Source organism: Sorex araneus, chromosome X (assembly GCF_027595985.1).
Source record: "Sorex araneus isolate mSorAra2 chromosome X, mSorAra2.pri, whole genome shotgun sequence".
In the NCBI taxonomy this organism is placed as follows: Eukaryota; Metazoa; Chordata; class Mammalia; order Eulipotyphla; family Soricidae; genus Sorex; species Sorex araneus.
In genome coordinates, this window is record NC_073313.1 from 99,039,228 (window position 1) to 99,066,564 (window position 27,337).

Below are 27,337 nucleotides of genomic sequence, written 5' to 3' on the forward strand. Positions count from 1 at the left end.
GAGCCAGAGAGAGTAAAATAGAGAGCCCTTGTTTTGTGAGTGACTGGCCCAGGTTCAATTCCTGGTACCATCCTTATTCTTGGCATGAGTGGTCCCTGAGTTCAGAGCCCGGAGTAAGACCTGAGCACTACCAGGTGTGACCCCAAAACAAAACAAGAATAATACAAAAATCAGCCTTTAGGAATCAAGTAATTTTCTACCTATCTCCAAATGGGTAATTGCATAGGTACCACAGATTATCTATAGAACTGACATGTCATTTACTTTATAGATTAATTGATAGGCTGATTGATTGGATTTTCCGACTCAGTGCTCACAACATATCCTGGATGTGCTTGGAGATGATGTGGTATCAGGAATCAAACCCCGGACTCCTGCCCGCAAAATATAAGCACTAGCCCTTTAAGTGAGCTCTCTCACACCTAATAATGCTTTTATTTTTGTTTTTATTCTCCTTTCAGATAAATATTGGAGACTTTGATTTTGCCTTCTAGCTTTAGTTATTGTCCTTATCTCGTATTCTCTAATCTGTTACCCAAGTTTATTCAATTACTATCAACCATGCCACAATCCCATTCCAATAAATGAATCAAAAAATTAAAACTTGGAAAAAACAATCTTTCTCCTTTCTGCTTTAAAAAATGTCTATATAGCTCATAAAATGGACTGCCACTATTATTTATACTTCTGGGACATTAGTTCAACCAGAAATAAGAATTTCATGTTGAGGGACCGAAGAGGTAGTACAGAGGTTAAGGTATGCTCGCCTTTTACGCAGCTGGCTGGATTCGATCGCCCTATGATCCTCCGAGCCACCAGGAGCACAGACCCATGAGTAATCCCTGAGCACCGTTGGGTGTGGCCCGAAAACATACGGAAAAAAAATTTTATGTCAAGTGTGCCCAGGAATACGGCTCAGTAATACAGTACCTTCTCTGCAGGCGTAAGCCACGGAGATCCATCTCTAACCCTGCTCTGCGTCACCAGATGACACTGCCATTGGGGTCCCTCAAGCCACAAGAAATGTTCACGTCCATCAGCGCATTGCAACCAAGGATACATCTCCTGTAACCAAGGAGCCGGCCGGTCCCGGGCAAGCACGAAGGATGTGCGAGCACCACGAGCGAGGGCCCAGCCACCAGGGTGAGTCCCAGCAGTACGATCGAGCATGCGCGAACTTCTGCCCAACGTCCAATCCGCGAGCGGCGGCGACCGAGTGTGCTCGCGCCCCCGCCGGTGTGTGCTCTCCCCGCGAGCACCGCCGCGCGTGATTCCCAGGGATCACGACAGGCACAACCGAGGGTAAGAGCTCTGCTGACCAGTTTGGGACCTCCCCCGTATAGCGGCGGGACAATAATGAAGGGACAGCAAGGTAGGGGTGGGGGCGCGGAGGAAGAAAAAAAACCCGAAAGTCCTCGGTGAAATCGAAGTAAAATAAAATATTAATAATTTCGGGTGCCAGGGCGATAGGACCGAGGGTAAGGCATTTGCTTTGCGTGTCGCCAACCCGGGTTCAAGCGCTTGACACCCCACGTGGTCTCCTAAACTCCGGTAGGCGTGACCCCTGAGCGCAAAGCCAGGCGAGCACTGCCGCCGAGTGGCCCCCAAACAACAATACATTAATAATTTGTATTTTCCGGGTTTTTATCTTGGTTTATTTAGGGCCGGGCGGACGGTGTGCGAGGCTTGCGGGCGGCACCGTGTTCGGGAATCACGCCCGGCGGGCTCGGGGGGCCATGGCGGATGCCGAGGGTTGACCCCAAGTCGGCCGCGTGCGGGGACAGCGGCGCACCTGCTGTTGTCGCGCTGACTCCCTGTTAATTTGGAATTCATTGGACATTAATTTGAAGAGAATTCGACATTCATTTGAAATTCATAGTAATTTCAAAACAGAATTGCCTGTTCAAAAGATGGTGGCTCCTGGGGCCGAGTGCTCGTACCGCGGGTAGGACGTTTGCCCTGCAGGCAGCCAGCCAGCCTCGAGCCCGGGCACCCCAGCAGGTCTCGCGAGCACGCCGGGAGCAACTCCTGGCTGCACGACCGGAAGTAACCCCTGAGCATTGCCGGTGTGTGACCCGAAAAGGAAAAAAAAAAAAAGATGGTGGTTCCCCATTCTGGCTTCAACTTGCCACCTGCAGTTCACGGTTAACCTGTTGCTTATTGCTATGTTATCCATAGAATAAATCTTTCTGTGGGGCTGGGGTGATAGTACAGGAGGAAGGATGCATGCCTTGCACACAGCCGACTTGGGTTTGAGCCCCAGCATCCCATGTAGTCTCCAGAGCCTTCCAGGGAGTGATCACTGGATAGAGAGCCAGGACGGAGTCCTCAGCACTGCTAGGTGTGGCCCAAAAACCAAAAAAAAAAAGAATATGTTTGAATTCCTGTTTTATTCTAGTCATTTTCAGTTATCGTTAAATATCTAAAAATGTAGTGGGTATACACACAGTAATAAAGAAAATTGCTAACCTGCTCTTCGTAACAACACGAAAGGTCCCGGTGATGTTATGCCTAGTGGGGAAAAATATGGAGAAAGACAAACACCGTATTTTGTCACTTCTCTGTGGCATATAGGAAAACAGATAACAAACAGAATTACACTTTTAGACTAAAAAGAAAGAAGAAACTCTTCTTTTCATTCCAGGCATAACTGTGGGGCATTTAAAGCCCATTGGCCTCTGCTTCCTCATCTCCCTCCTCCAGTTACATCCTTCATTTTCCTTGTCTAGAAAGATCTTCCAGTGTCTTGACAGCCACAGAGAAATGCCCTGATTTAAAAGAGCCTGGAAAGACAGCTCTTTTAAATAAAGACTTTCTCCCAGTAAAAAAGGGGCCAGCTGTAAGCGCCTCAGGATGTGTTAATCTTTTGAATATTTAGAATAGTTTCTAGTGATGGACCGTTTGCTTGACAATGAATGTGATTGAGCTTATTCTTTACCCTCACAATCACCATGGTCATCAAATCTTTTTTTTTTGTTTGTTTGTTTGGAGGCCATCCCTGCATGCTCAGGGCTGACTTCTGGCTCTGAGCTCAAAAATCAATTCTGTACAGGCTTGGGGGGACTTAAGTAGTGGCAGGAATCTAACCTGGAACTGCCCTGTCCAAGGTAAAGAATCTCACCACTGTACTGACCCTTCAGCCCGTGTCATCAGATCTTTTAACTATTAAAATACTGTGTTTTATTTAATACAAGCCAATGAAACCATTTTCTTCTTTTTCTGTTTGTGTGTGGGGGGAAGGGGTAGGGGGTGGGGCTACACTTAAATTTGCTCAGGATTTATTCCAGGCTCTGTATTCAGGGATCACTCCTGGCGCGGATATGAAGTGCTGGGGATTCGAGCCAGGTCAGCTGCGTGCAAAGTAAGTGCCTTAACCTTGTTCTATCTCTCTAGCCCTGAAACTGTTTTCATGGACAGTAAAATGCCTTACTCACAGCGCACTTTCTGTACATAATAAACAGAGATGTTTCCCTTGTCTCTTGTTCTGGGAGTGCGAGTTGGAAACCAGTTTCAAGAATTTGGTGGGGTCAGTCTCTCCCTGATTTTAACCAAACTGTTTCCTCCTCAGCCAGCAAGGGCTAGCCTCTGTAGCCCTTTCCATGCCTTGGCTAGATAACCCTATGGTCAATATCAGGTTCAAACACGAGACCAACAATGGTTATTACAATAGAAAACATCAACCTAGCTAGGACTTCCTTATGATTTGGGTCATTTAACAATTAATGAGATTTCCAAGATTTGCTCCAATGCCTCCTAAACTTCAGTCATTATGAATCTGCTCCTACAGTGAGTGTTATCTGGCTGCCAGCCTGGAGTGAATTTATTTTTAATTTGCAGCGAAATGGGTTGATTTCTTGAAAGCCTTACTTCCAAGACTGAGCCTCAATCAAATAAAAATAAACATGAATCATGGGTTTGAAGGACCAAATTTACCAGGGCAGGGACCCTTGGAGTCACACTGCTGATGTGGGCACCCCAACTTTGCTTTGCATTTGCTAGCTGGTTAACCTAATGAGGTTTTGGGGCTACCTGTGCCTCAGTTTAATCACCTGTAAAATAGTACAATTTCTGGGGTCATCGTGAAAATAATTGACTTAATAACATGGCTCAGAGTTACCTGGTTCTTAAAGATCTAAGTAATATTTTTTTCCAGGCAAAGATCCCAGGCAAAGACCTAAGTGAGTTTTTTTCATGTTTCATCATGGGAGTGGGGGGGCACCCCCCCACACACACACACACACAGACACACACAAACACACACAGAGAGTCTAGGATGTGATATGGTTTGCTGGCATATTTGGTTTTGGTACTCACCCGCGGTTCAGTGCTCGCAGTATTCTTGCACTCAGGCTCGGTGCTCTCGTGTGGTTGGCACTTCGTTACTCGGAGCGCAGGTTAAGTGAGCCTGGCTGCGCAGCAGAATGGATTCCCAGAGATCCTCTACCTGAGGGCTTCCAGCCAGAACACGTGGCCACGCCTGAACTTCGGGCGTATCCAGGTAGGTCCCACCCACCTGCACTGCCCCTGGAGGTAAGGAGAATCACAGTCTCCCAACTGGATGCCCGTCCGTATGAACTTGACAAAAACAGGACTGTAACAACCATCAGGTGCCAGAAGAGGAGCTCAGAGCGTCTGCACCCGAGCGCAGTCTGGTCTGTGGACCCTCACAGCTGCACCGACGGCATTCGGGCATGACTCTTCCTCCTGGGCTCCCCTCGAAAGGCGCCCGTTATCGCAACCTTCGAGTCGATGAGTACTGGGGAGAAGTTCAGGGTCAGTGCCCCAGAATTGGCACCGTTTCTCTGGCGAGCTCTAGCCAGCGAAGCAGTCGGCAGAGACGAGTGGCCGCGATGCCCCAGCTGCGCGGTCGCCGTCGCTGCTTGCCTGCTTCCCCGCCCACCCCGCGCTCTGATGCCCGGTCCCCTCTCTCCTTTCCGTTCTAGATATGAACTGTAACGCGGGCTCAGTCATCGTCGTTAGAAAAAACTACGAGAAACAGCTGCAGTCCCAACATGAGCAGAAGGCTACAGCAAGAGACGGGGCAGGTCACAAGCAGCTCCGGGAGGACCGGGGCCGCCACGGGTGCAGCCATGAGGGCCGAGGAGAGCAGCAGCAGCAGGGGCAGGAAGAGCAGCAGGGACAGAAGCAGGGAGCAGAGAAACAGCGAGGGCGGGAGGAGGAGGGACGCGGAGAAGAGCTGGAGCGGGGGAAGCAGCAGGGGCAGAAGGAGAAGCTGGGGAAGAAGAAGCAGGAGCACGAGGAGAGGAAGCAGGAGCAGAAGGAGAAGCAGGAGCAGCAGGGGCAGGGGGAGAAGCAGGAGCAGGAGAAGCAGGGGCAGGAGAAGCAGCAGGAGCAGGAGCAGCAGGGGCAGGGGGAGAAGCAGGAGCAGGAGGAGAAGCAGGGGCAGGAGAAGCAGCAGGAGGAGAAGCAGCAGGAGAAGCAGGAGCAGGAGGAGAAGCAGCAGGAGAAGCAGGAGCAGGAGGAGAAGCAGGGGCAGGAGAAGCAGCCGGAGCAGGAGGAGAAGCAGGGGCAGGAGAAGCAGCAGGAGCAGGAGGAGAAGCAGGGGCAGGAGCTGACCGACGGGCTGACCGAGGCGGCTACTGGAGATGCACTGCCCCAGAACAAGCAGAGACGCCTCCGTCGCACCACGTTTACCCGGTTACAAGTGAATGAGTTGGAGAGTGTTTTCCAACGTATTCAATACCCGGACGTGTCATTAAGGTAAAGCCGCTGATTTGGAAAGCGGCCGCTCTCTCGGAATCTAAGGTGGGGGGGGAGTCTCCCGCCACACCTTTGACTGTCTCCCAGGTCTCTTCCCCTCCCCTCTGGGTCCCTCCCCTACCCAGCCAGACGGGGCTGGGGGGAGGGGGGAGGGGGCACGCAGGGAGCTGGGGTGCTGGAGGCCACCGGAGCATGCATTTGAGCTCCGAGGGGGCGGTGGGGGAATGTTTATTGAGCATCAGGGTAAGCATTTAAGCATTTCCTGGCGGGACATTGTGTTCTTGTAAATAAGGTTCCATTAGTTGGGGATTGAGGTCAGAAGGAGAGTCAGGCAAGTGCAGGAGTTGGCCTTTACTTCAAATGTTTGATACTTTTGATACTTTTGTAATTTAGTGCTTCATTTTACAGAACTGGGGGCTGGAGCATTGGGGAGAATATACATACATATAGATAGATATATAGGATATATCTATCTATCTATATATATATCTTGTTCGTGGTACGGGGGAGGTGCACACTTTGCAATTCTCAGGGGCTGTCATTGTACCATTGTTGCGGACCAATGGCTCCCCACAGTGCAAAGGAGGAGATGGGTTGTTTGCAATGTAAAGGCTTTAGCCTTTGGCGCTATCTTCCTGGAGGGCTCCCCGGAGAATCCACTTAGTGAAACTGGCATGAAATGCACGTTGCATATTTCATTGCACCTTTGCTACAAATTCTGAACTTTTGTGATTTTTTTTGCCCTCAGGCAGGAGCTTGCTGTCCGCATGGACTTAACTGAAACCCGAGTGCAGGTCAGTAAACCCTCTAGGAGCTATGTGGCTGGGCAGCATTCTGAAACTGCTTCTGTATGTATGCTTGCTTCTAGCCCCTTGGTTTTAGTCCCTCACAGCAAACAGGAGTTGCTGTCTTGGGATTGATTTTTCTACGTATGGGGCTGGGGAACTTTTCAACTTTTGGTGGATTTTAACTGTTTCGAAGGGCTTTGGGGGGTTTTGGAAATTGCCTGGTGACCAGAGGGAAAACAATTTCTCTCCCCCGAGAGGGAGAGAGAACTTCTCTGTATCTCCTGGTCCCTGGACAGAAATGAAAGAAAATGTTTAGCTTCTAGCACTGGTCCCCTTTAGGGAGCCCTAATATGTGGAATCTAGTTAGGGTTCTCTGGGGATAATGCATCTTAACACAGAGAGGACCCAGATTATGAGAGATTTCAACTCGGAAATTGCTTAAAATGTTAAACAGCCTCACGGCACAGAAGCCCTTAGCCAAATGAGTGAATTTCTAAAGATTTGGCCATTGATGCATATAATGCCTGAGCGAGCACATGTGTCGCCCACTTCTCCCCTCTTGAGATGTGGACTCCCTTGCTTTCATGTCTAATGCTGGGATGTGTGTAGGGGCTCTCTCCGCCTTTGGAGAAGTCCGGGTTCTCTCCACTCTCTCCCACTTTCTCTCCCTCCTTCCCTTCAAAAACCTCCAAATGGGGGCTGTAGCAATCACACAGCAGGTAGGGTGTTTCCTTTGCACACTGCGGTCAGCTGACCTGATTCAATTCCCAGCATCCCATATGGTCCCCTGAGCACCACCAGGAGTAATTCCTGAGTGCATGAGCCAAGAGTAACCCCTGTGCATCACCGGGTGTGACCCAAAAAAGGAAAAAAAACCTCCAACTGAATTCTGTCTTACTTCAAAACAAAACAGAACAAAAAAAGATTTGGCCATTGCCGGCAGAGAATGATTTACACAGAAAACATGCTTTTTGAGGAAGATATGACTGTTTAGTTCATTTGGGACTGGTGTGGGAGAAACAGCTGTAAAATGGAAATCCTGTTTCTTCTACTGCTGTCTGTGTTCTATACGAAAACATTACAGAAAGTAGAAGCTTTGCCTTTGAATATTCAGGAATACTCTGATGTATCCACTTTGAAAATATTTCTAAAAGCTTTATGATGGAGGATGGTAAGAAGGCTTGCAAACTGCACATTTATATAAAGATCAAAGCAAAATCAGAAGTGCATAGAAACCTATGCCGTGCTGTCTAGGCACAAATTGAACTTCATGTGGGAATATTCTCTTGAGAAATTTCTAACATCCAAGGCTATATGTTTGTGATCTGTATTGCATTATAACTCATAAGTTCTCCAGGACACCAAAGTATGTGTACATTGATACCCTTTCATTTTTTCCTTCTATAACTCTCCAATTCTGACCTGTATTCATTTGCTCAGGCAGTGACAACTAATATATTAGTCATAGGAGTAAAACATTACCATTTTGGATTATAAAAACCCTCAGTTGTATTAAGAAAGTATTTGTTAAAATGAAAATCGGGGACAGAGAGGTATACAGTAGGTAAGTTTCTGGCCTTGCACGCGGCTGATTCAGGTTCAAGTATCTGCATCCCGTATGGTTCCCCGAACACTAAACCAAAAAATAATAATGGGCTGGAGAGATAGTACAGCAGGTAGGGTGTTTGCTTTGCAATAGGCCAATCCAAGTTCGCTCTTAGGAACCACCTGTGGTCCCATGAACATCACTAGGAGTGATCCGTGAGCACAAGTAAGAGCCACAAGTAAGCCACAAGCACCACCAGGAATGCCCCCCCCCAAAAAAAAACATCCAGGATGAGTGTATTAGATTTTAAGAGCAATTGTAGAAATTAGCTGCAAATCTGATAGGAGTTTAACCCAGTTTGTCTAAATTTCCCTTTATGCCACAGAATAAAATATCAAGTTGATGTCCAGCATATAAACAACCCAAGGTCCCCTTAAGACCTTGTCTTCAAGATCCCTTAAGAAAAATCACAAGCCACCTGGAACCCCTATAACCAAACCCTTCTCATACCTTCCTCATCAGAGCTTCTTCTTTTTTTTTTTACAGTCTAGGGATCAAACCCAGGGCCTCACACATGCAAGGCTAGTACTCTACCACTGCGCCACAGCCCTAGACTTCTTATCAGATCATCTTCCCACATTTTTTTCATTGCACACTGTCTTTTTAACTCCCAAGATGTTCCAGAGGATAAATAACCCCCTAGTCCCCTAGTCACCCTTGAGGGATACTTATTTACAAATCCAACTTGCATGGGGTAGGAGAGATTGCAGAAAAGACTAGAGTACATGCCTTGCATGTGGAAAATCCAGGCACAATCCTCAGTTCTGCAGAGTATGGTCCTGATAGATCCCTGCCCCAGTAACTAGAGAAGCACCATACTGGCTTGCTGAGAACTGAATATTGCCAGCAGTGCCCCATAGATTCCCTAAATATCTCTTGAAAGATTCTCTACTCCCCTGCCAATCCCCGCCCCCAAATCCAATCTGCTCCTATTAAATGTTTGCTTCCAAATAAAGGAGCTATTACTGTGCTCATTATTGGAATCTTTGACACAGGGTGACAGAATAGTAGTGAGGCATCTGGCTGACTTACACCCTACCATTAAAATACCAGCATTTCCTCATTCTCTTACGAGGCATAGTATTGACAACAAGGAGTAGGTGTAGTTTACCAGCTAGATTTGCATTCAAGAGTTGGGGAGAAAACTTTATTCAAGAAGATGAAATGGGCTGGAGCGATAGCACAGCGGGTAGGGTGTTTGCCTTGCATGCCGCCAACCCGGATTCGATTCCCAGCATCCCATATGGTCCCCTGAGCACCGCCAGGAGTGATTCCTGAGTCCAGAGCCAGGAGTAACCACTGTGCATCGCCCGGTGTGAAGCAAAAAAAAAAAAAGAAGATGAAAGGTGCTGAACAAGGAGGCATCTCAAACCGGCTGGAGTTCATCATTCTTTGCGTGCCAGAAGCCTGGCTTTGAGTCCTGGAACCACATGGTCCCCCGAGCACCACCAAGAGTGGGCCCAGAGAAGCTCCTTAATACCACCAGCTGTTGCCCCCAAACTAAATAATCTCAAAAAAATATGGGTGGAGAGAATCAACAAGAGCTCTAGTCAGAAGTTTGGCACATGAGGGTTGGAGCAATAGTACGGAAGGCAAGGTATGGCCTTGCACATGGTCAACCAGGCTTCGATTTCTGGTATCCCGTATGGTCCCCCAAGCACTGTCAGAACTAATTCCTGAGTGCAGACCCAGGAGTAACCTAAGCATTGCTGCATGTGGCATAAAACAAACAAACAAAAGTTTGGCACGTAGGCCTGGAGTGATAGTCTGTGTAAGGGCACTTGCCTTGCATGTGAGTAACAGGGTTCAATCTCCTACAACCCATACGGTCCCCTGAGCATTGCTGAGTGTGGCCCCAAACAAAACAAAACAAAAAATGCTTGGTACCTAGCAAATAAGCATTATGTTGAACAACCAGGGCTGTGGCAGTAACTGTCCTAAAATATTTACCAATTAAAAAAAGCTTATCTTAGTGGGGTTTGCAATCTCAATGATGGATCTGGAGAGAGAGTACAGGGGTTAAGGCACTTGCATGCACCAACCCCAAATTGGTCATACCAGGAGTATGATCTTTGAGCACAGATTCAAGAGAAAGTCCTGAGCAGAACCAGATATGGTCCATAAAGCAAAGACAAAGGAAAGGGAAATAATTCAGTGATGGGAAGAGTTGCATGTTGTGTACGTGGGAAGGTTACAATCTCAGTGCTATGAAGAGTTGTGTGTTGGAGTGGGGATATATGCCAATAATTGCTCAATGTACTAAACGATACTTCTCTTTCCCTCTGAAGGTTTGGTTTAAGAATAGGAGAGTGAAGTGGAGGAAATACCAGAAGGCATCCATGATTGGAAATATGCCCCCAGTGGGTCAAAACCACCCGTCGGGCATAGTCTTGAACGGACTCTTCTCCCCCTGCAGTCTGATCGGAAATGGGTTCTTCTGGAACCACAGTCACCTGAGCTGTATATGTCACCCAGGTTATCCGTATCACTTAGGGTACCCATGCCAACCCTGCCTCAGCCCTTCGTGTGTCCCTTTTACTTGACCTCTTTTAGTGTGGAATGTGTGCCAGGCATCAGGAGCCGTTTTATTATGCTCCTTTTTGATGTGTGATTTCCATGAAGAGTTGTTGCAAAGCGTTTTCCTTTCAGATTCTGTGCATGCCTTGCACAGCTTTGGGAGTTGGCCAGTTGCCTATTAATTGATTTTAACAAAAGAATATTCGGAAATGCCTCATTTTTTCACTAGGGCATGAGTTTGTAATGTTTCAATAAATATTAGATGAATTCTCTGTATGTTTGATGTCGTATCTCAAGGGAGAGTCAGAGTGCCTGGGATGGGGAACCAGAGTGATAGTAGAGTGGCTAAATCATTTGTCTTGTGCCAGTCAAGTCAGGTTCGCTCTCCAGCACCATATCCGGTCCTCCAAGCCTGCCCAGGAATGATTCTTGAGGACAGATGTAAGGTCCTGAGCACTTCTGGGTGTGACTCAACCCTTCCTCTCAAAAAGAAGTGTTTCAATGGAAGTTTCTAAGGGAATGCCAGGAAGAAGACACAAGAAGGCCATCTTCATGCAGTGACATCCAAGCACACAGCCACCATCATCAACATCAAAAGACCCGGGCATATCAGTGTTCTCCACATCCCCAAAGGATCTGTATATTGATACCCCTTCATTTTTATCTCTGTCACAGCATCCCCCCTCTTTCTTGTTATTGGGTATCAGATCTTGTTTCCTGTCAGGGCAGAGTCCTGGCCATGCTACTTTGAACGTTCAGGTCCCATGTTGAGAAAACTTCTGAGAGAAATGTTCAAAGAGGCACTCACAGGGATTTATGGACCAGAGTAACCACTGAGCTGTCATTAGGGGTGCTCCAAATTTTGATCCTTTCTCCCCTTTCAGTGGAAAAGATTAGGCAATAGGAGCATTCTGGCCTCAAGGCCCTGAAGCTTCTGAGGAAATCCAAGAGGAGGGAGATGTTGTGGAGGCCAGAGTGAGGCCTAGAATCTCTTGTCCAGGTCCAGAGTGAACAATCATACCTAAGAATGTGTGTTGTCCCAAGTAAATGATGCTTGGAGGGCTTGCCCAGGATGGGAGATGTGTGCTGAAAGTAGAATATGGACCGAACATGATGGCCACTTAGTACCCATATTGTGAACCATAACCACCCAAAAGGAGAGAGAGAGAGTAAAAGGGAATGTGCCTGCCACAGAGGCGGGGGTGAGGATGGAGTGGGGGTGGTGGGTTGGATACTGGGAACATTGGTCGTGGAGAATAGTCACTAGTGGAAGAATGGGTACTCAAACGTATGACTGAAACGTAATCACGAAAGTTTGTAAGTCTGTAACTTTATCTCACTGATTCATTTAAAAATTTTTTTATTTTAAATTTTTAAAAAATAAGAATGTGTGTTGTCTCTTTCAGACCCTTCTGACAGGAGCTGGAGTGCGAACACAAAGGGTAGATTGTTTGCTTTGCATGCAGCCAACAACAGCATCCCATATGCTCCCCCAAGCACCACCAGGATTAATTCCTGAGTGCATCACTAGGTATGCCCACCCGTTTTTTAAGAGTATTAAGTTCTGTGTACAACCTCAAGCAATTAGACTACCTCGGTGCAACCTCAAGCAAAGCAATTATTCTTCGTGGGAGTTCGCTTTCAAAGATTAGTGGTGAACACCAAGGTCCTCCTCTAAAGTAATTGCTAAGACAAGTTACCATGGTTATAGCAGAAATTGCTCTTCCTGGGATTATTCAAATACCAGTTTCATAGCACTTGGGTAGTTTCCGTGGAAAGATGGACTTTGGTATTGGGGGCAAATATGCACTTTTTGTGGTCTACTCCTCTTCACACTGGTGGGTACTCATTACCAAAGCAGCTGCGTAGACATGTGGGCTCCTGCACAGAAGAGACTGATACTACCAGTAACCCCCAATCCCTGCCAGATAGTACAGCAGATAGGGCGCTTGTCTTGCACGCAGCCAACCCCTGTTTGATCTCTGGCACCCTGTATGATCCCCTGGTCCCCATCAGGAGTAATCCCTGAGTACAGAACTCCTAGTCTCTTCAGTGAGGACAGGACATCAAGGAATACATCTGTGTGTGTCCACTGCTATTCTCATCAGATAGTGGTACCAGGGACCAGACCTTGGCCTCTTGGCCCCTTGGCCCCCACAAGATGATTTTCTGCAAAAGAATTTTCTTATTTCCCTATGGTGACGCCTATCCATTTGGGTACTTCTTAGATTTGTGGTTACGGTTGTAGCTAAGGAAACATGTTCACAATAGCATTCACGTTAATGGTGACCCCCTTTTTATGTTTCTAGGGACGTTAGCCATATCGGCTGTATTCAGGGGTCACTCCTAGCAGGGTTCAGGGAATCATATGAGGTGTAGGGGATCAAGCAAGGGTTGGCCACATGCCAGGTGAACATCTTACCTGCTGAACTTGTAAAGTATTCCTCCTCCCTCATCCTTTTTAATATAACATTCCTGGATGCATTAAGTACCCCTGGACAGAAATAATAGACTCTTCTGAGAAAATCTCCGGGACACTATCAGACAGAATTCTGACCTCGTCCATTTTCTGTGCAGTTGAGTTTGTAGCTTCCAGTGCTGAGACTGAAAGGCAAATGGAATTAGATACCAAGCCTGCACTTTATCCTTACCTCTAGTCTGACACACAGAGACCTTTTCTCATGCTCAGGTTATCTGGAAGAATAACAAATACCTTCCCCAAAATCAATGGTATTATTTTTTTGTAACACCTTTTTTTATCCCCCCCACCAGTGGCTACTCTTTGTCTCTGTCTTCAATTTTTATTGAGGCATCTTGATCACAAAACAATGTCCTAGCTCCACCTGTGTCAGTGTCCTTCCACCCAACGCCCCAAGATTCCCACCCACACCCAACCCAGTCTCATTAGCAAAATCTTTTTACTTAATGATCATAGTGGCAGCCACATGTTTATTGCTGATTATAGTTTTCATGTACATAGGTACTGCATGTCTCCACTACCAGAGTTCAAAACTCTTGACTTATGTTACTCCCATTTGCCCCCTCATCCCCCACCCTCCATTACTCCCCTTACTTGATATTTTCAGTTCTGTAGCCAATGCCCAAATGTTTGCCAATTGATGGCATCTTTAGAACACGTGCTCTTTCCAGGTTTAAAAGATTTAAGGCAGGTGGTGAAAACAGAAAAGATCATCCGAAACATGGCTGCCAAAAAGAACTGTACCCCAAGTAACAGTACAGTGGGTAAGGTGCTTGCCTTCCACATGGCTGACCCCAGTTCAGTCCCTGGCATTCCATATGGTCTCCCAAATACCTCAAGGAGTAATTCCTGAGCATAGAACCAGGAATAATTCCTGAGCACCTCTGGGTGTAACCCCAAACTCACTCCCAAAATTAAAATTTGCCCTCACTCTAACTTTTGATTATTTTATCTAGTTATTTTGGTTTTGGGGTCACTCCTATTTTTTCTCAGGGGTAACTCCTGGCTCTGCACTCAGGAATTATTCCTGGCAATGTTTGGGATGCCGGGTATCAAACCCAGTGGGCCTCATACAAGGTCCATCTTATCTGCTGTACTATATTTATGGTCTCAGTCTAAATTTTAAAAGAGTATTTTGGGCTGGAGAAACGGTACATTGGTTAAGGCTCTTGCGTTTTGCACACAGCTGACTCAGATTTGATTCCCAGCACCCCATATCACTCTCAAGCCCCGCCCAAAGTGATCCCTCAAAACAGAGCCAGAAGTCAGTCTGAGCACACCTGCGTGGGCCCCAAAAACAAAAAAGAGGAGAGGTTTTCTAAAAGTAAGCTTTCAAAAACCCTTTCCCTGGGACCCCTTATGGTCCCCCGAAGCCCACCAGGAGTGAATCCTGACTACAGGGACAGGAGTAAGCCCTAAGCATAGCCAGGTGTGACCCAAAAATAAAAATATAAAAAAAAAACCACATCTACCCTCAAATTTCAGTACCATCACGCTATCTAAAGAAACGCTCTGAGTGGAAAAGATAGCTCAGGCAGCTGGAGTGCATGCTTTTCAAGAAAGAGGCCCACATTCGATACCCGACACCCCATAGTCCCCTGAGCACTGCTGGGAGAAATCCCTAAGCACAGAGTCAAGAATAATCTCCCAAGCACTAAAGAAGATAGTAAAAGCTATGGCCCCCAAACCAAATTAAACAGGAGTCCCCTGCCTATTCTTCACACCCACACCTTCCTCTTTTCCTCTGGTATCCCCTATATTTTTCATCATGTCTAAGAGTTATTTTGTTCTGCACATTGTTTGCATTGGTTATTTATATTCTATTTGTCAGTGAAATCATGAATATTGTCTTTCACTTGCTTACTTATTTCACTAAACATAATCATTTTATGTTCTTTCCATATTGTCTAGAAAGGCAGGATTTCCTATTTTTAAATAGCTTAGTATTTTATATCATAAATTACTTCTGGGGGGCTGGGGCTATATATGGTGGTATTCAGGGGTTGCTCCTAGCAGTGATGCACAGAGCCTGTTGAACTATCTCCCTGGCCCCAGTGCTTCTTTTTCTCCTCATCCTCACCAACTTTTCTTGTTCCAGTCATTTTTTTCTTTTGTGGGTCACAGCCGGCGATGCATAGGGGTCACTCCTGGCTCTGCACTCAGGAGTTACCCTTGGCAGTGCTCAAGGGACCACATGGGATGCTGGGAATCGAACCTGGGTTAGCCGCATGCAAGGCAAACACCCTACCTGCTCTGCTATCATTCCAGCCCCTGTTCCAGAAATTTTATTTAATCTTTGAGGTTTTTTAGGCAACATATAGTGGTTTCCAGGGACTAACTACTCTTGCCTCTGGGTTCAGGAATCATTCCTTTTGGAGCTCAGGGGGTGTTACATGGTATGAAATTGAACCCAGATCAACCACATGCAAGACAAGTACCTTACGCGCTGTACTATCACTGTTCCCAATCATTTTGATATAAGTCATTCTCATAGATGTTGGCTGCTATCTTATTGGGACTTTGGCATTTTCATCATAATAAATGATGCTGAGTATTTTTCATGTATCTGTGGTCCATAGGCTTGTTTGCACAGCGGGTAGGGCGTTTGCCTTGCACGCGGCCGACCCGGGTTCGATTCCCAGCATCCCATATGGTCCCCTGAGCACCGCCAGGGAGTGATTCCTGAGTGCAGAGCCAGGAGTAACCCCTGTGCACCGCCAGGTGTGACCCAAAAAGCAAAAAAAAAAAAGAATAAAGCATCTATTCAGGTGTTTGGATGACTTTTCAGTGTGTTGGTTGATTTTCTTGTTGAATCGTATGAGTTCTTTATATATTCTAAATGTCATCCTCTTGAAGATGTGGGGTGCACATATTTACTCCCAAATGGTATATTACCTTTTGTCTTTGTGGTAGTATTTTTTGCAGTCCAAAAAAGCTTTTTAGTTTAAGGTTATACCATTTGTCTCTTCTTACTTTTGTTTTATTTTCCATTGGACTTGAATCTCCAAATACATCTCCGATGTTGATTTAGGTGCAGGAGTGTCTCACATGTTTTCTTTTCTGTATTTCATGATTTGGAGTCTAATACCAAAATCCATGTTTGGAGTCTTTCATTCATTTGGAGTTATTTTGTGCATGCCATTAGACAGTAGTCTAGTTTCACTTCTTTGTGCGTGCAGTCAAGTTTTTAAAGCACCATTTGTTGAAGAGGTTTTTCTTTCTCCATTGTATGGTCTTGGATATTTTTCCATAAATTAAGTTACCAGACATGTGTGGATTTCTTTTGGGACTTTATAAAACTCAGAATGACAATATTTTCAAATCAAGGAGTATAAAATATGACTCCTACATGTGATCATTCTTTCCAATTCAAATGACACAAGAGATGAAAGTGATAGTCTTGAGGCCTAGGTACCAAACTGATATATCTAAACCCATCTGAAGCATAGACCCCATAAAAATTTAGACTTTCCATTTTGAAACAGGACTCTGTCTGTTGCAGACCCACACCTCTTGATTTAGGAAGCAAGTTACAGACTGGTGTATGTGTGTGTGTGTGTGTGTGTGTGAGTGTGTAATCTTTACAATAAACTACTACTCAGCTTTAACAAAGGATGAAATTGGGGTGATGGAACAATAGTACAGAGGATATGGTGCTTGCCTTACACACAACTGACCCGAATTTGTGGGTTTTTTTTTCATTTTTAATTTTTTAATTTTTATTTTTAAATTTTTTAAATTTTATTGAATTACTGTGAGATAGTTACAAGCTTTCATGTTTGGGTTACAATCTCAAAATGATAAAACACCCATCCCTCCACCAGTGCACATTCCCCACCGCCAATATCCCGGGTATACCCCCCCTTTCCCACCCTCCCTCTGCCTTTATGGCAGACAATATTCCCCATACTCTCTCTCTCTACTTTTGGGCGTTATGGCTTGCAACACAGACACTGAGAGGTCATCATGCTTGGTCCATTATCTACTTTCAGCATGCATCTCCCATCCCAACTGGTTCCTCCAGCCATCATTTTCTTAGTGATCCCTTCTCTATTTCATCTGCCTTCTGCTCTCCAATCATGAAGCAGTCTTCCAGCTATGGGGCAATCCCCCTGGCCCTTGATCTAACCCTTGGGTGTCAGCCTCATGTGACGTTATTTTATACTCCACAAATGAGTGCAGTCCCTCTATGACTGTCCCTCTCTGACTCATTTCACTTAGATTGATACTCTCCATGTCTATCAATTTATAAGCAAATTTCATGACTTCATCTCTCCTAACAGCTGCATAGTATTCCACTGTGTAGATGTCCCAAAGTTTCTTTAACCAGTCATCTGTTTTAGGCACTTGGGTTGTTTCCATATTTTGGCTATTGTGAACAGTGCTGCAATGAATATATAGGTACAGATGTCATTTCTACTGTACTTTTTTGCATCCTCGGGATATATTCCCAGAAGTGGTGTTGCGGGGTCATATGGAAGCTCAATTTCTAGTTTTGAAGGACTGTCCATATTGTTTTCCAGAAAGGCTGGATCAGTCGGCATTCCCACCAACAGTGAAAGAGCGTCCCTTTTCCCCCACATCCACGCCAGAACTGGTTGCTTTTGGCTGACCCGAATTTGATCCCCAGCATCCCATATGGTCCCCTGAGAACTGCCTCAATGCAGAGCGAGGAGTAACCCCTGAGCATCGCTTGGTGTGATTCAAAAACTGTAGCACTGTAGTACTGTCGTCTCATTGTTCATCGATTTGCTCGAGTGGGCAACAGTAACATCTCCATTGTGAGACTTGTTGTTACTGTTTTTGGCATATAGAATACGCCATGGGTAGCTTGCCAGGCTTTGCCATGCGGGTGGGATACTCTCGGTAGCTTGCCAGCCTCTCCGAGAGGAATGGAGGAATCGAACCCAGGTCAGCCACATGCAAGGCAAACGCCCTACCCGCTGTGCTATCGCTCCAGTCCAAAGCATTAAGTAACAGACTTAATAAATGGGATAGTTCAGTGGAAGAAAAAATACAAAGTATCCAAATGAAAGAAAAAAGAAAAAGAAAAAATCAGTATTTGAGATCTATAAAGCAATGTCACAGCTGTCTGACCTGGTCTGACGTTTATATCAACAGGATACAAATTCAAAGATACAAGGAGAGGAGAAAATGGCAGAAAAAATATTCAAAGATGGTAGTTTTCCCAAACATAATGAAAATTTTCATTTTACAGGTTCAAGAACTTAGCATCCAGAAGAGTGATTGCAAAGAAAACCACACATAGGTGCAACCTGGTAAAAAAAATTATATTTTTGTTTTTGGGAACTACCCCAACATGCTCAAAGGTTACTTCTGGAATAACTCCTGGCAGTGTTGGGGGACCATATGGGATGCTGGGGATCAAACCCCAGGTTGGCCGTGTATAAGCTAAGCGCTCTACGAGCAGTTATCTCTTTAGATGCCTGGTCAAAATTCTGAAAATCCAAATTACAGTGTAGGTAGAGGAGCTAATTCAGGAAACTAAACTGGGAATCACTAATGCCTTTTAATAAAAAATAAAGGAGACAATGACATGCTTAAGGAACCAAAAGAAAAAAAACTGTCAACCTAAAAAATTTATATGGGGAAGAGTATCTTTTAAAGCTGGTTATTAAATAAAGATTCCTTCACACACATAGAGCAGAGGCGTCCTCTCCAACAAACTACTTCAAGAAATGCCAAAAGACGTTTTTGAGGTTCAGAGAAATGATCAGGTCTGCAAGGAGGAATTTAAAAGCAGCAAAATGGACAAATATCTAGACAAAATAAAGAGATATGTATTTTAGTACTTAAATGATATACTCATTTCTAGTTTTTTTTAATGTTTCCCCAATCTATGGTAGATTCTATAACATGTGTATATATATATATAAAAGCATCATAATAATGGAATTAAGCTATTTTAAGTTTCAAATGTATTCAAAATACTGTGATAATTAAAGATGTAAGTTGTAATTTCTGGGGCAACCATTCATTTAACAAAATGAAGAAAAGTCAGAAAGGCAATCTAGGAATGAAAATAGAAGATGCAGAAAAAAACATATTTATCCTCCAAATTTCGGAAAATGAGGAATACAGAAACAATAAATGGAACTTAATGAATGAACTTTCCTCAACCTGTAATTATTGAACACAGAATGGCTTTGCAAATTAACTTTTGCTACAACTTGGTGACATTTATGAATTCAATGTAAAACTACAAAGCAAACTAGAGCGATATGTACAGCTTATCCTACATTTAAATTATTTTGACACAACTAACATGATTCGAATCACAAATAATATCAAGTTTCTTTATACACTCCCTTTGCTGTGAAAAGTTAAAACAAGAACCAAGTTCTCTATTCCAGCATCAATTTATAGCACATATATATTCCTGAACTGAAAACTACCATTCAACAGTGGCTTTCAGATTTCAAAGCAAGTAAAAAAGAAAGTTCATATTTAAAATACTCTGTGCCGCTTCTGCTGCTGCACGAGCACAATCCCGGAGGCAACTGAACTACTTTGGACCCGAGCAGCTTGCAGAAATGCCTCCAGACTGTGATCAGAACTACTGCCCCATGTGGTGCCATTGGGGCAGGGTTTCTCTCTCCAGGCTTCTCCATCATATGAGCTCCACAAAAGGGAAGTAAAAGCTTGCAGCGATGCAATTACTGGCAGAATTTTTCCTGGACTTCATACAAAAATCCAAAATCTAATATCTCTTAATTGTCAGCAATGTGAAACGGTTCCTTTTTAGCAGATCTGAATGTAGGGGGAAACTCCAAACAATAATACTGAGTTTTTTTGTTGAAATATTGACGGTAATCAAAGTAGCAGCCATTTCTCTGGACTGTGAACTAAGCCATAGCCCCACGCCGGGCCGAGGAGAGGAAATATCCTCCTTTCTCGGTTCTTTTCCCTTTTCGGGGAGAAACGCGGTGTGGCGTCCACCCTATTATGAGGTCTATTAAGCAGGCACGAACTTAGAGGCGCGGGAATGGGAGAGAAAAAAATTATGTACTTGGAACAGCGGGACGCTTGGGCAGTCTCGGGCCAATACCAGCGCATGCTCTGCCGAGATTCGACCCGGGTGGCCACACTTTTGTGCAGCCGTGTTGCTGCTGATTAACCAGAATCCAGAGGCCAAGTAGACTACTTTTGGTTCCAGAAACTGCTTGCAGCCATGTCTTTAGACTGTGAACTAAGCCATAGCCTCACGCTGGTCGAGGACGGGAAATATCATTTTTTTTCTCGTTGGGCGGTGTGGCGTTAGCCATAGTATGAGGGCTATTTATTAAGCAGGCATGAACTTGGTGGCTCAGGAAGGAGGGGAAAAATATTCTATGTACTTGAAACAGCAGGACTTCATATCTGTCCATTCTCAGCAATAGAAAACTAATAATCAAATGCTTCCTTGGCAGTAGGGCTGTCTTTCTTGGGGAAAAACTCCAACAATAGTGAGTTTTGTGTTGGAATATGGAATGTAACCAAGGTAAAGAGAAAATGAAGTGAAATTTATCAATTACTAGGCGGGGATGGGGGTGGGGGGTGGGGGGTGGGAGGTATACTGGGGTCTTTGGTGGTGGAATATGGGCACTGGTCAAGGGATGGGTGTTTGAGTATAACTGAGACATAAGCCTGAGTACTTTGTAACTTTCCACATAGTGATTCAATAAAATATATAAATTTAAAAAAATTAAATACTCTGTGCCATTGAAGCACTTCTTCCTAGCCATCAATGGGAAGTAATTAATCTTCAAAGTAATGGTCTCTGAGCTATAATTTTCCTTGAATGTATACACTGCATAGTCGTCTATAGAGTTCTACTAGATTTCTGTAAGTTTTAAATATTTCTCCTTTTTTAATTTTTTTGGCTTTTTGGGTCACACCTGGCGATGCAGAGGGGTTACTCCTGGCTCATGCACTCAGGAATTACTCCTGGCGGTGCTCAGGGGATCATATGGGATGCTGGGAATCGAACCCGGGTTGGCCACGTGCAAGGCAAACGCCCTACCCGCTGTGCTATTGCTCCAGCTCCAATATTTCACCGTCTGAATGCCATTACCTTCTGATTCAAAAACAAAAAAGAAAAGATGACATTGGGGCGGGAATGATAGTACAGCAGGTGCAGCATTTGCCTTGCACACGTACATATCGGGTTTGATCCCTAGAACCCCATATGGTCCTCTAAGCCCTACCAGGAGTGACTCCTAAACTCAGAACCAGGAATAAGTCCTGAGCACTGCCAGGTATGATCCCAAAACAAAAAGGGAAAAGAAAGATGAAATTATCCAGTTTGTTGCTTAGTGAAGTTAATCAGAGAAGGATAGACATAAAATTAACTCTCTCGTACATGGGATATAACTAAACATAGTAGGGCAGTAACAACTGCCCAAAGGCGATGGAAACTGAGAAGCGGTCAGCTGGCAGCAACGTGGTAGTCTTGAGGCACAAAGAGACAACTCTGGCTAGCTGGGCTTTGTCAGAGAAAGGAAAAAAAATTAAATTCATATATGCATCATTAATTAGCAAAAAGGGATGTTAATAATGGCAACCCAAAGAAACTTAACTTTCGTTATGTGAGTCTTATTTTCCTGAATAATAAGTACCTAACATCTTCAACTGAATGGTCTAATTTGTGGATGACTTTGGTGGGGCACGCTTGGTAGAGCTAAAGGATCATTCCTTTGGTGGTGCTTGGGGGAACCCTGTGCATTGCTGGGATCTTAACCCACATATCACTGTATCACTGTATCACTGTCATCCCGTTGTTCATTTATTTGCTCGAGCGGGTGCCAGTAACGTCTCCATTTGTCCTAGCCCTGAGATTTTAGCAGCCTCTACCTGCTGTGCTATCTCTCCAGTCCTGATTTTTTACATTTTGTTCACCCAACTTGGAGGTGCTTTTCTTGTTTTTTTTTTTTGCTTTTTGGGTCACACCCAGAAATGCACAGGGGTTACTCCTGGCTCTGCACTCAGGAATTACTCCTGGATGTGCTCACGAACTATATGGGATGCTGGGGATCGAACCCGGGTCGGCCGCATGCAAAGCAAAAGCCCTACCCGCTGTGCTATTGCTCCAGCCCCAGAGGTTTTTTACTTGTAACCTCATTGAAAAATTACAATAATAACATCAACAGTTTTCTGAGGCCTTACAAAGCACTGTGTTAAACAATACATGTAAATTGCCACTATTATTTTTTGCCCATGAGGAAATTAATGGAGGTTAAGTAATATGTTCACAATCACACAGCTGACAAGTGGCTACAGTAGAATTCATTGAATCAAATATTCAAGGCACTTTAATAAGCTATTTCAATAAACTATTTGAATTTAAGAGGAAAATATACAAATGCATATTTTCATATCTCTTTTCAAAAGAAAAGATACAAATAACAAGTGTGAACTCTGAATTCATCATAACATTCTATTAACCAAAATAATACCATATGTTAGACATTCTACTAAGTTCGGACTCATTTAGCATAAGTCCATACATATGAGATAGTGCAGAGCATAAGGCATTTGCCTTACATGTAGCTGATCATGGTTTGATCCCCAGTACAGCATATGTACCCCCAAGCACAGCTATGAATACCCCCTGAGCACCACCGCTGTGACAGAAACAAAAACAAAACAGAATACAATGCCCAACAAAAATTAAATAGATTTGGGCTGAGAGATATTACAGTGGTTAGGGTACATGCTTAGCATGCCCCTATCCAGGGTTCAATTCACAGCACCACATAGTCCCCCAAGCACCACTGGTTGCAACTCTGGAGGCCCCTGATCACAAACTTAACTGTAAAACATAAGACTAAAACTTCTAGAAAATAACAAGACAATCTAGCAACATTGAAGGACACAGGTTAATATACAAAAGACAATTGTGGGGGTAGAACAGCAGTTAGGGTGCTTGCCTTTCCACGAGGCCAACCTGGGTTCAATCCAGAAGACCCTCTGAGCACTGCCAGGAGTGATTTCTAAGTGCAGAACCAGGAGTAATCCCTGAGCGTTGAAGAGTGTGACCCACAAACAAAATTGTCCATTGCTTTTCTATATACCAGCAATGAGCAACTGGAATATGAAATTACAAATACAATGCCATTTATATTATCACTAAAAACTGAAACACCTACACATGAACCAAATAAAATATGTGCCCTATCTCAGTAAGAATAAAAAGAAAACAAAAAATGTTGAAATAAGAAAATTTTAAAAATCTATATAAATGGAGTGGCTGGAGCAATAGCACAGCGGGTAGGGCATTTGCCTTGTACAAGGCCGACCCGGGTTCATTTCCCAGCATCTCATATGGTCCCCTGAGCAGCGCCAAGGGCGATTCCTAAGTGCAGAACCAGGAGTAACCCCTGTGCATCGCCTGGTGTGACCCCAAAAGCAAAAAAAATAAATAAATAAAATCTATATAAGTGGAGAGATAGTCTATGTTCATGAAAAAGGAAAACTCGGTATTGTTTATATGATCACTCTTTCCAACTTGATCTGTAGATGAAATATAATCCAAATACAGTCTCTGGGGACAGAGAGATAGTATAGTTGGCAGGGCAATTGCTTTACATGAGGCCAACCTGGGTTCGATCTCTGGCAACCCATTTGGTCTCTTAAGCACTGCCAAGATTGATCTATGAGTGAGAGCCAGGAATAAGTCCTGATCATTGCTGAGTGTGGGAAGGAAGGAATGGAGAGTGGGAGGGAAAGGGAGAGAAGTGGGAGAGAGAAGCAAGAGAGAGAGAAAGGGAGGGAGAGAAGGGAGGAAAGAGAAGAGAGGGATCGAGGAAGGAAGAAAAAAAGGAAGGAAGGAAGGAAGGAAGGAAGGAAGGGAGGGAAGGAGGGAGGGAGGGAAAGAGGGAGGGAGGGAGGGAAGGAGGGAGAGGGGGGAGGGAAGGAGGGAGAGGGGGGGAGGGAGGGAGGGAAGGAAAGTCCCAGCACATTGCTTTGTGAAAAATCAACAAACTGATCCTAACATTTATATAGCAAGGCAAGTAACCCAGAATAGCTTGTTTATTTATTATTTTATTTTATTTTTGGTTTAGGACCCACATCTGACGGTGCTCAGGACTTAATCCTGACTTTATACTCAGGGATCACTTCTGGTAGGGCTCACGAGACAATCTATGGTTCCAGGGACTGAACCAAGATCAGTCACACACAAGGCAAATGTCTATCCCACTGTACTATTTATCTGGACCCTATTATTTTATTTTAAAGACAGTGCTTTCCCCTTTCCCTTCCCTTTTGTTTTTTCTTCATTTCTGGGAGGTCACACCTGACAGTGCTCCGGGCTTACTCCTGAATCTGTGCTCATGGATTGCCGTTGGCTGCGCTTGGGGAACCATATAGGGTGCAGAGATTGAAGCTGAGTCAGCCCCCAGCAAGGCAAGTGCCCTACCTGCTGTACTATCACTCTAACCTTATTTGTTTTGTTCCTTTCTTATCGCAATGACCAGGGGTCACACACATACCTGGCTATGCTTGCACACATGGCTGTGGTACTCACTGTGTGTGTGTGGGGGGGGGGGTGGATAGTATCTTAGTTTCTGTGTTTATACATAGTGACCATGCTGGTCCAGAGATGCCACACTATATTACAGAATGGGGGATCACAAGCAGTGGAGCAGACAGGATCCTGGAACCAGACTATTTAGTACTGAAGAAAGTACTGATGAAGCACTGAGCAACTTCAAGAATTAACCATAAAACTACATGGGCCAGAGAGATAATAGTACAGTGGTTCTGCCAGGAGTGATTCATGAGCACAGAATCAGGAGTAGGCTCTGAGTACCACTAGGTGTGGTCCAAAAAAGGAGATAGCCTTGGGCATATTGGTGGTGTAGAGGTGTCATATATTTGTGTGTGTGTGTCTCTCTCTCTCTATATATATGTATCTATATATGTATATGTATATGTGTGTGATATGTATATGACATATAGCCGTCAATACTAAAGCATGGGTCCAAAACTACAATAATTAAACTTTTAAATGTGCCTATTAAGAAGCCAGGTGCTGGGGGGATAGGGAGAAGAAATCAGAAGATATAGTAGAGTTGACACTGGTGGTGGGATTGGTATTGAACATTATATTCTTGAAACTCTAGTATGGACACAATGATAAATCAGGGTGCCAATAAAATCATTTTAATTTAATTTAAATTTTTATTTGGTTTTGGGGTCACACTCAGTGATGCTCATAGGTTATTCCTTGCTCTGCATTCAGGGATTTCTCCTGGCAGTGCTAGGGGAACAATATGGGATGCTGGGGAATCAAGCCAGGTTAGTTGCGTGCATAGCAAGAGTCTTACCACTGTACTATCTCTGCAGCCCCATAAAAGCATTTTAAAAAGTCAATCCTACACCTTTCACAAACCTTAACTTAAAATGGATCACAAACCTACCTGTAAAGCGCAAGACTAAAACTTCTAGAAAATAACATAAACAATCTACATCATCTTCGATTTGACCATGGATTTTAGGTACAGTACCAAAAAGCTTAATCGAGTAACAAAAAAATGATAATTTCATTACCATTTACAGTGTCTGCAGTACAAGATCCACTGTTAAGAGAATACAAGTACAAGCCGCAGACTGGAAGGAAATGTTTACAAAACTCCTATGTGACCAAATACTCATATACACAATATATGAAGAATTCTTTACAATTCTTGGGAGGGACCGATAGTACAGTGGGTATGGCACTTGCCTCGCATGTAGCCAACCCAGATTGGATCCCCAGCATCCCATATGGTGCCAAAGCACTATCAATTCCTGAGCGCAGAGCCAGGAGCAACGCCCGAGCAGTGCCAGATGTGTCCACCCCCTCAAAGGAAGAATTATTTATAATTCTTGGCACAATATACAAAGACTATTAAAAAACCATCCCCCTCCCCTGTCCTTGGCTCTTGTTCCTGGGACTGTAGGTGTACACATTGAGTGTCTGTTCCTTGGGGCTTCAGGGGTCACAAACAATGAAGCCAGCATTTCAATCCAGCTACAGGGCAGTGCTGAGAGTCCACCACACTAACAGGCTGTGTTTTATTGGTGTGTCTCATCTGATAATAGATATGAGTGTATCATGTAGCATTGTTATAGTTTTGCAAAATCGTACACTGACAAAGTCCTGCTCTTCCAAATTTTTATTGTTTTGAGGTTACATTTGGCTGTGCTCAAGGCTTACTCCTGGCTCTGTGTTCAAGGACCACTCCTGGTGAGGTTCTGGGGACCTCATGCAGTGCTCAAACAAAGGTCTCTGCCACATGCGAGACATGTGCTTTACCTGCTATAGCAACTCTGGGCCTTCATCTTTCATTTTTGTTGTGGGTTTTGTTTTTGGAGGCCTCACCTGGCAGTGCTCAGGGGTTACTCCTGACTCTGCACTTAGGAATTACTCCTGATGGTGCTTGGAGGACCATGAAGGATGCTGAGGATCAAACCTGGATTAATTGTGTGTAAGGCAAACACCTTACTATTGCTCTGCACCCCTGGTCTTTCATTTTTAAAGCAAAGCTTGAAAACTAAGCCTTTATCACTAAGCCATAACCCTAATCCCTACACAAAGAAGGCTTAAAACTGAATGATGGGTGGTGAGGATTAAATAAAATTCTTTTAAAAAAGAGAAAAAAGTAAGGAAGAAAAAGGTTCTTGCTTTACACATGGCCAACTTGAGTTCAATCCCCAGTACCCCATAAGGACCCCAGAACATTGCTAGGAGTGATCCCTGAGTGTAGAGCTACAAGTAAGCTCTAAGTACAGCCAGGTGTGGCAAAAATAACAATAATATTAAATTTAAAAAGAAACCATGACGATTATAAAGTGAGGAAAGATTTGGGTGCCTCTCTAAATAAGATATATGCACACATTATCATATGAAATTATTTTATTGTCTTTTGTAATTTAGATAATCAAAAATAAAAATAAGATACCATGACTTATTATTTGGGTGGCTCCAATCCAAAATACTGACAACATCAAATATTGGCAATGATGGGAAGATACAGGAACCCTTCTTTATTGCTGGTGGGGATGAAAAATGATTGAATCACAGTAAAAGTTATTTTAATAACTTCTATAAAACTAAATATAATATGACCATATGATCTGGAAATCCCACCCCTAGGTATTTATCCAAGGAAATTGAAAGTATATGTCTATCCCAAAAATCTGCATATGAATATTTTCTGCAGAATCTTCCAATTCCGGAAG

General features: G+C 44.2%; 1 protein-coding gene across 1 annotated transcript; it reads left to right on the plus strand.

Annotated features, from left to right (window-relative positions):
• Positions 1 to 1,168: 1,168 nt before the first annotated feature.
• LOC129399758 (trichohyalin-like) lies at positions 1,169 to 10,899 on the plus strand. The gene is made up of 6 exons (XM_055121130.1): positions 1,169 to 1,302; positions 4,350 to 4,530; positions 4,590 to 4,773; positions 4,944 to 5,721; positions 6,470 to 6,515; positions 10,404 to 10,899. The coding sequence occupies exons 1-6, from the start codon at positions 1,169 to 1,171 to the stop codon at positions 10,656 to 10,658; spliced, it is 1,578 nt and encodes a 525-aa protein (XP_054977105.1). The 3' UTR covers positions 10,659 to 10,899.
• The last annotated feature ends 16,438 nt before the right edge of the window (positions 10,900 to 27,337 follow it).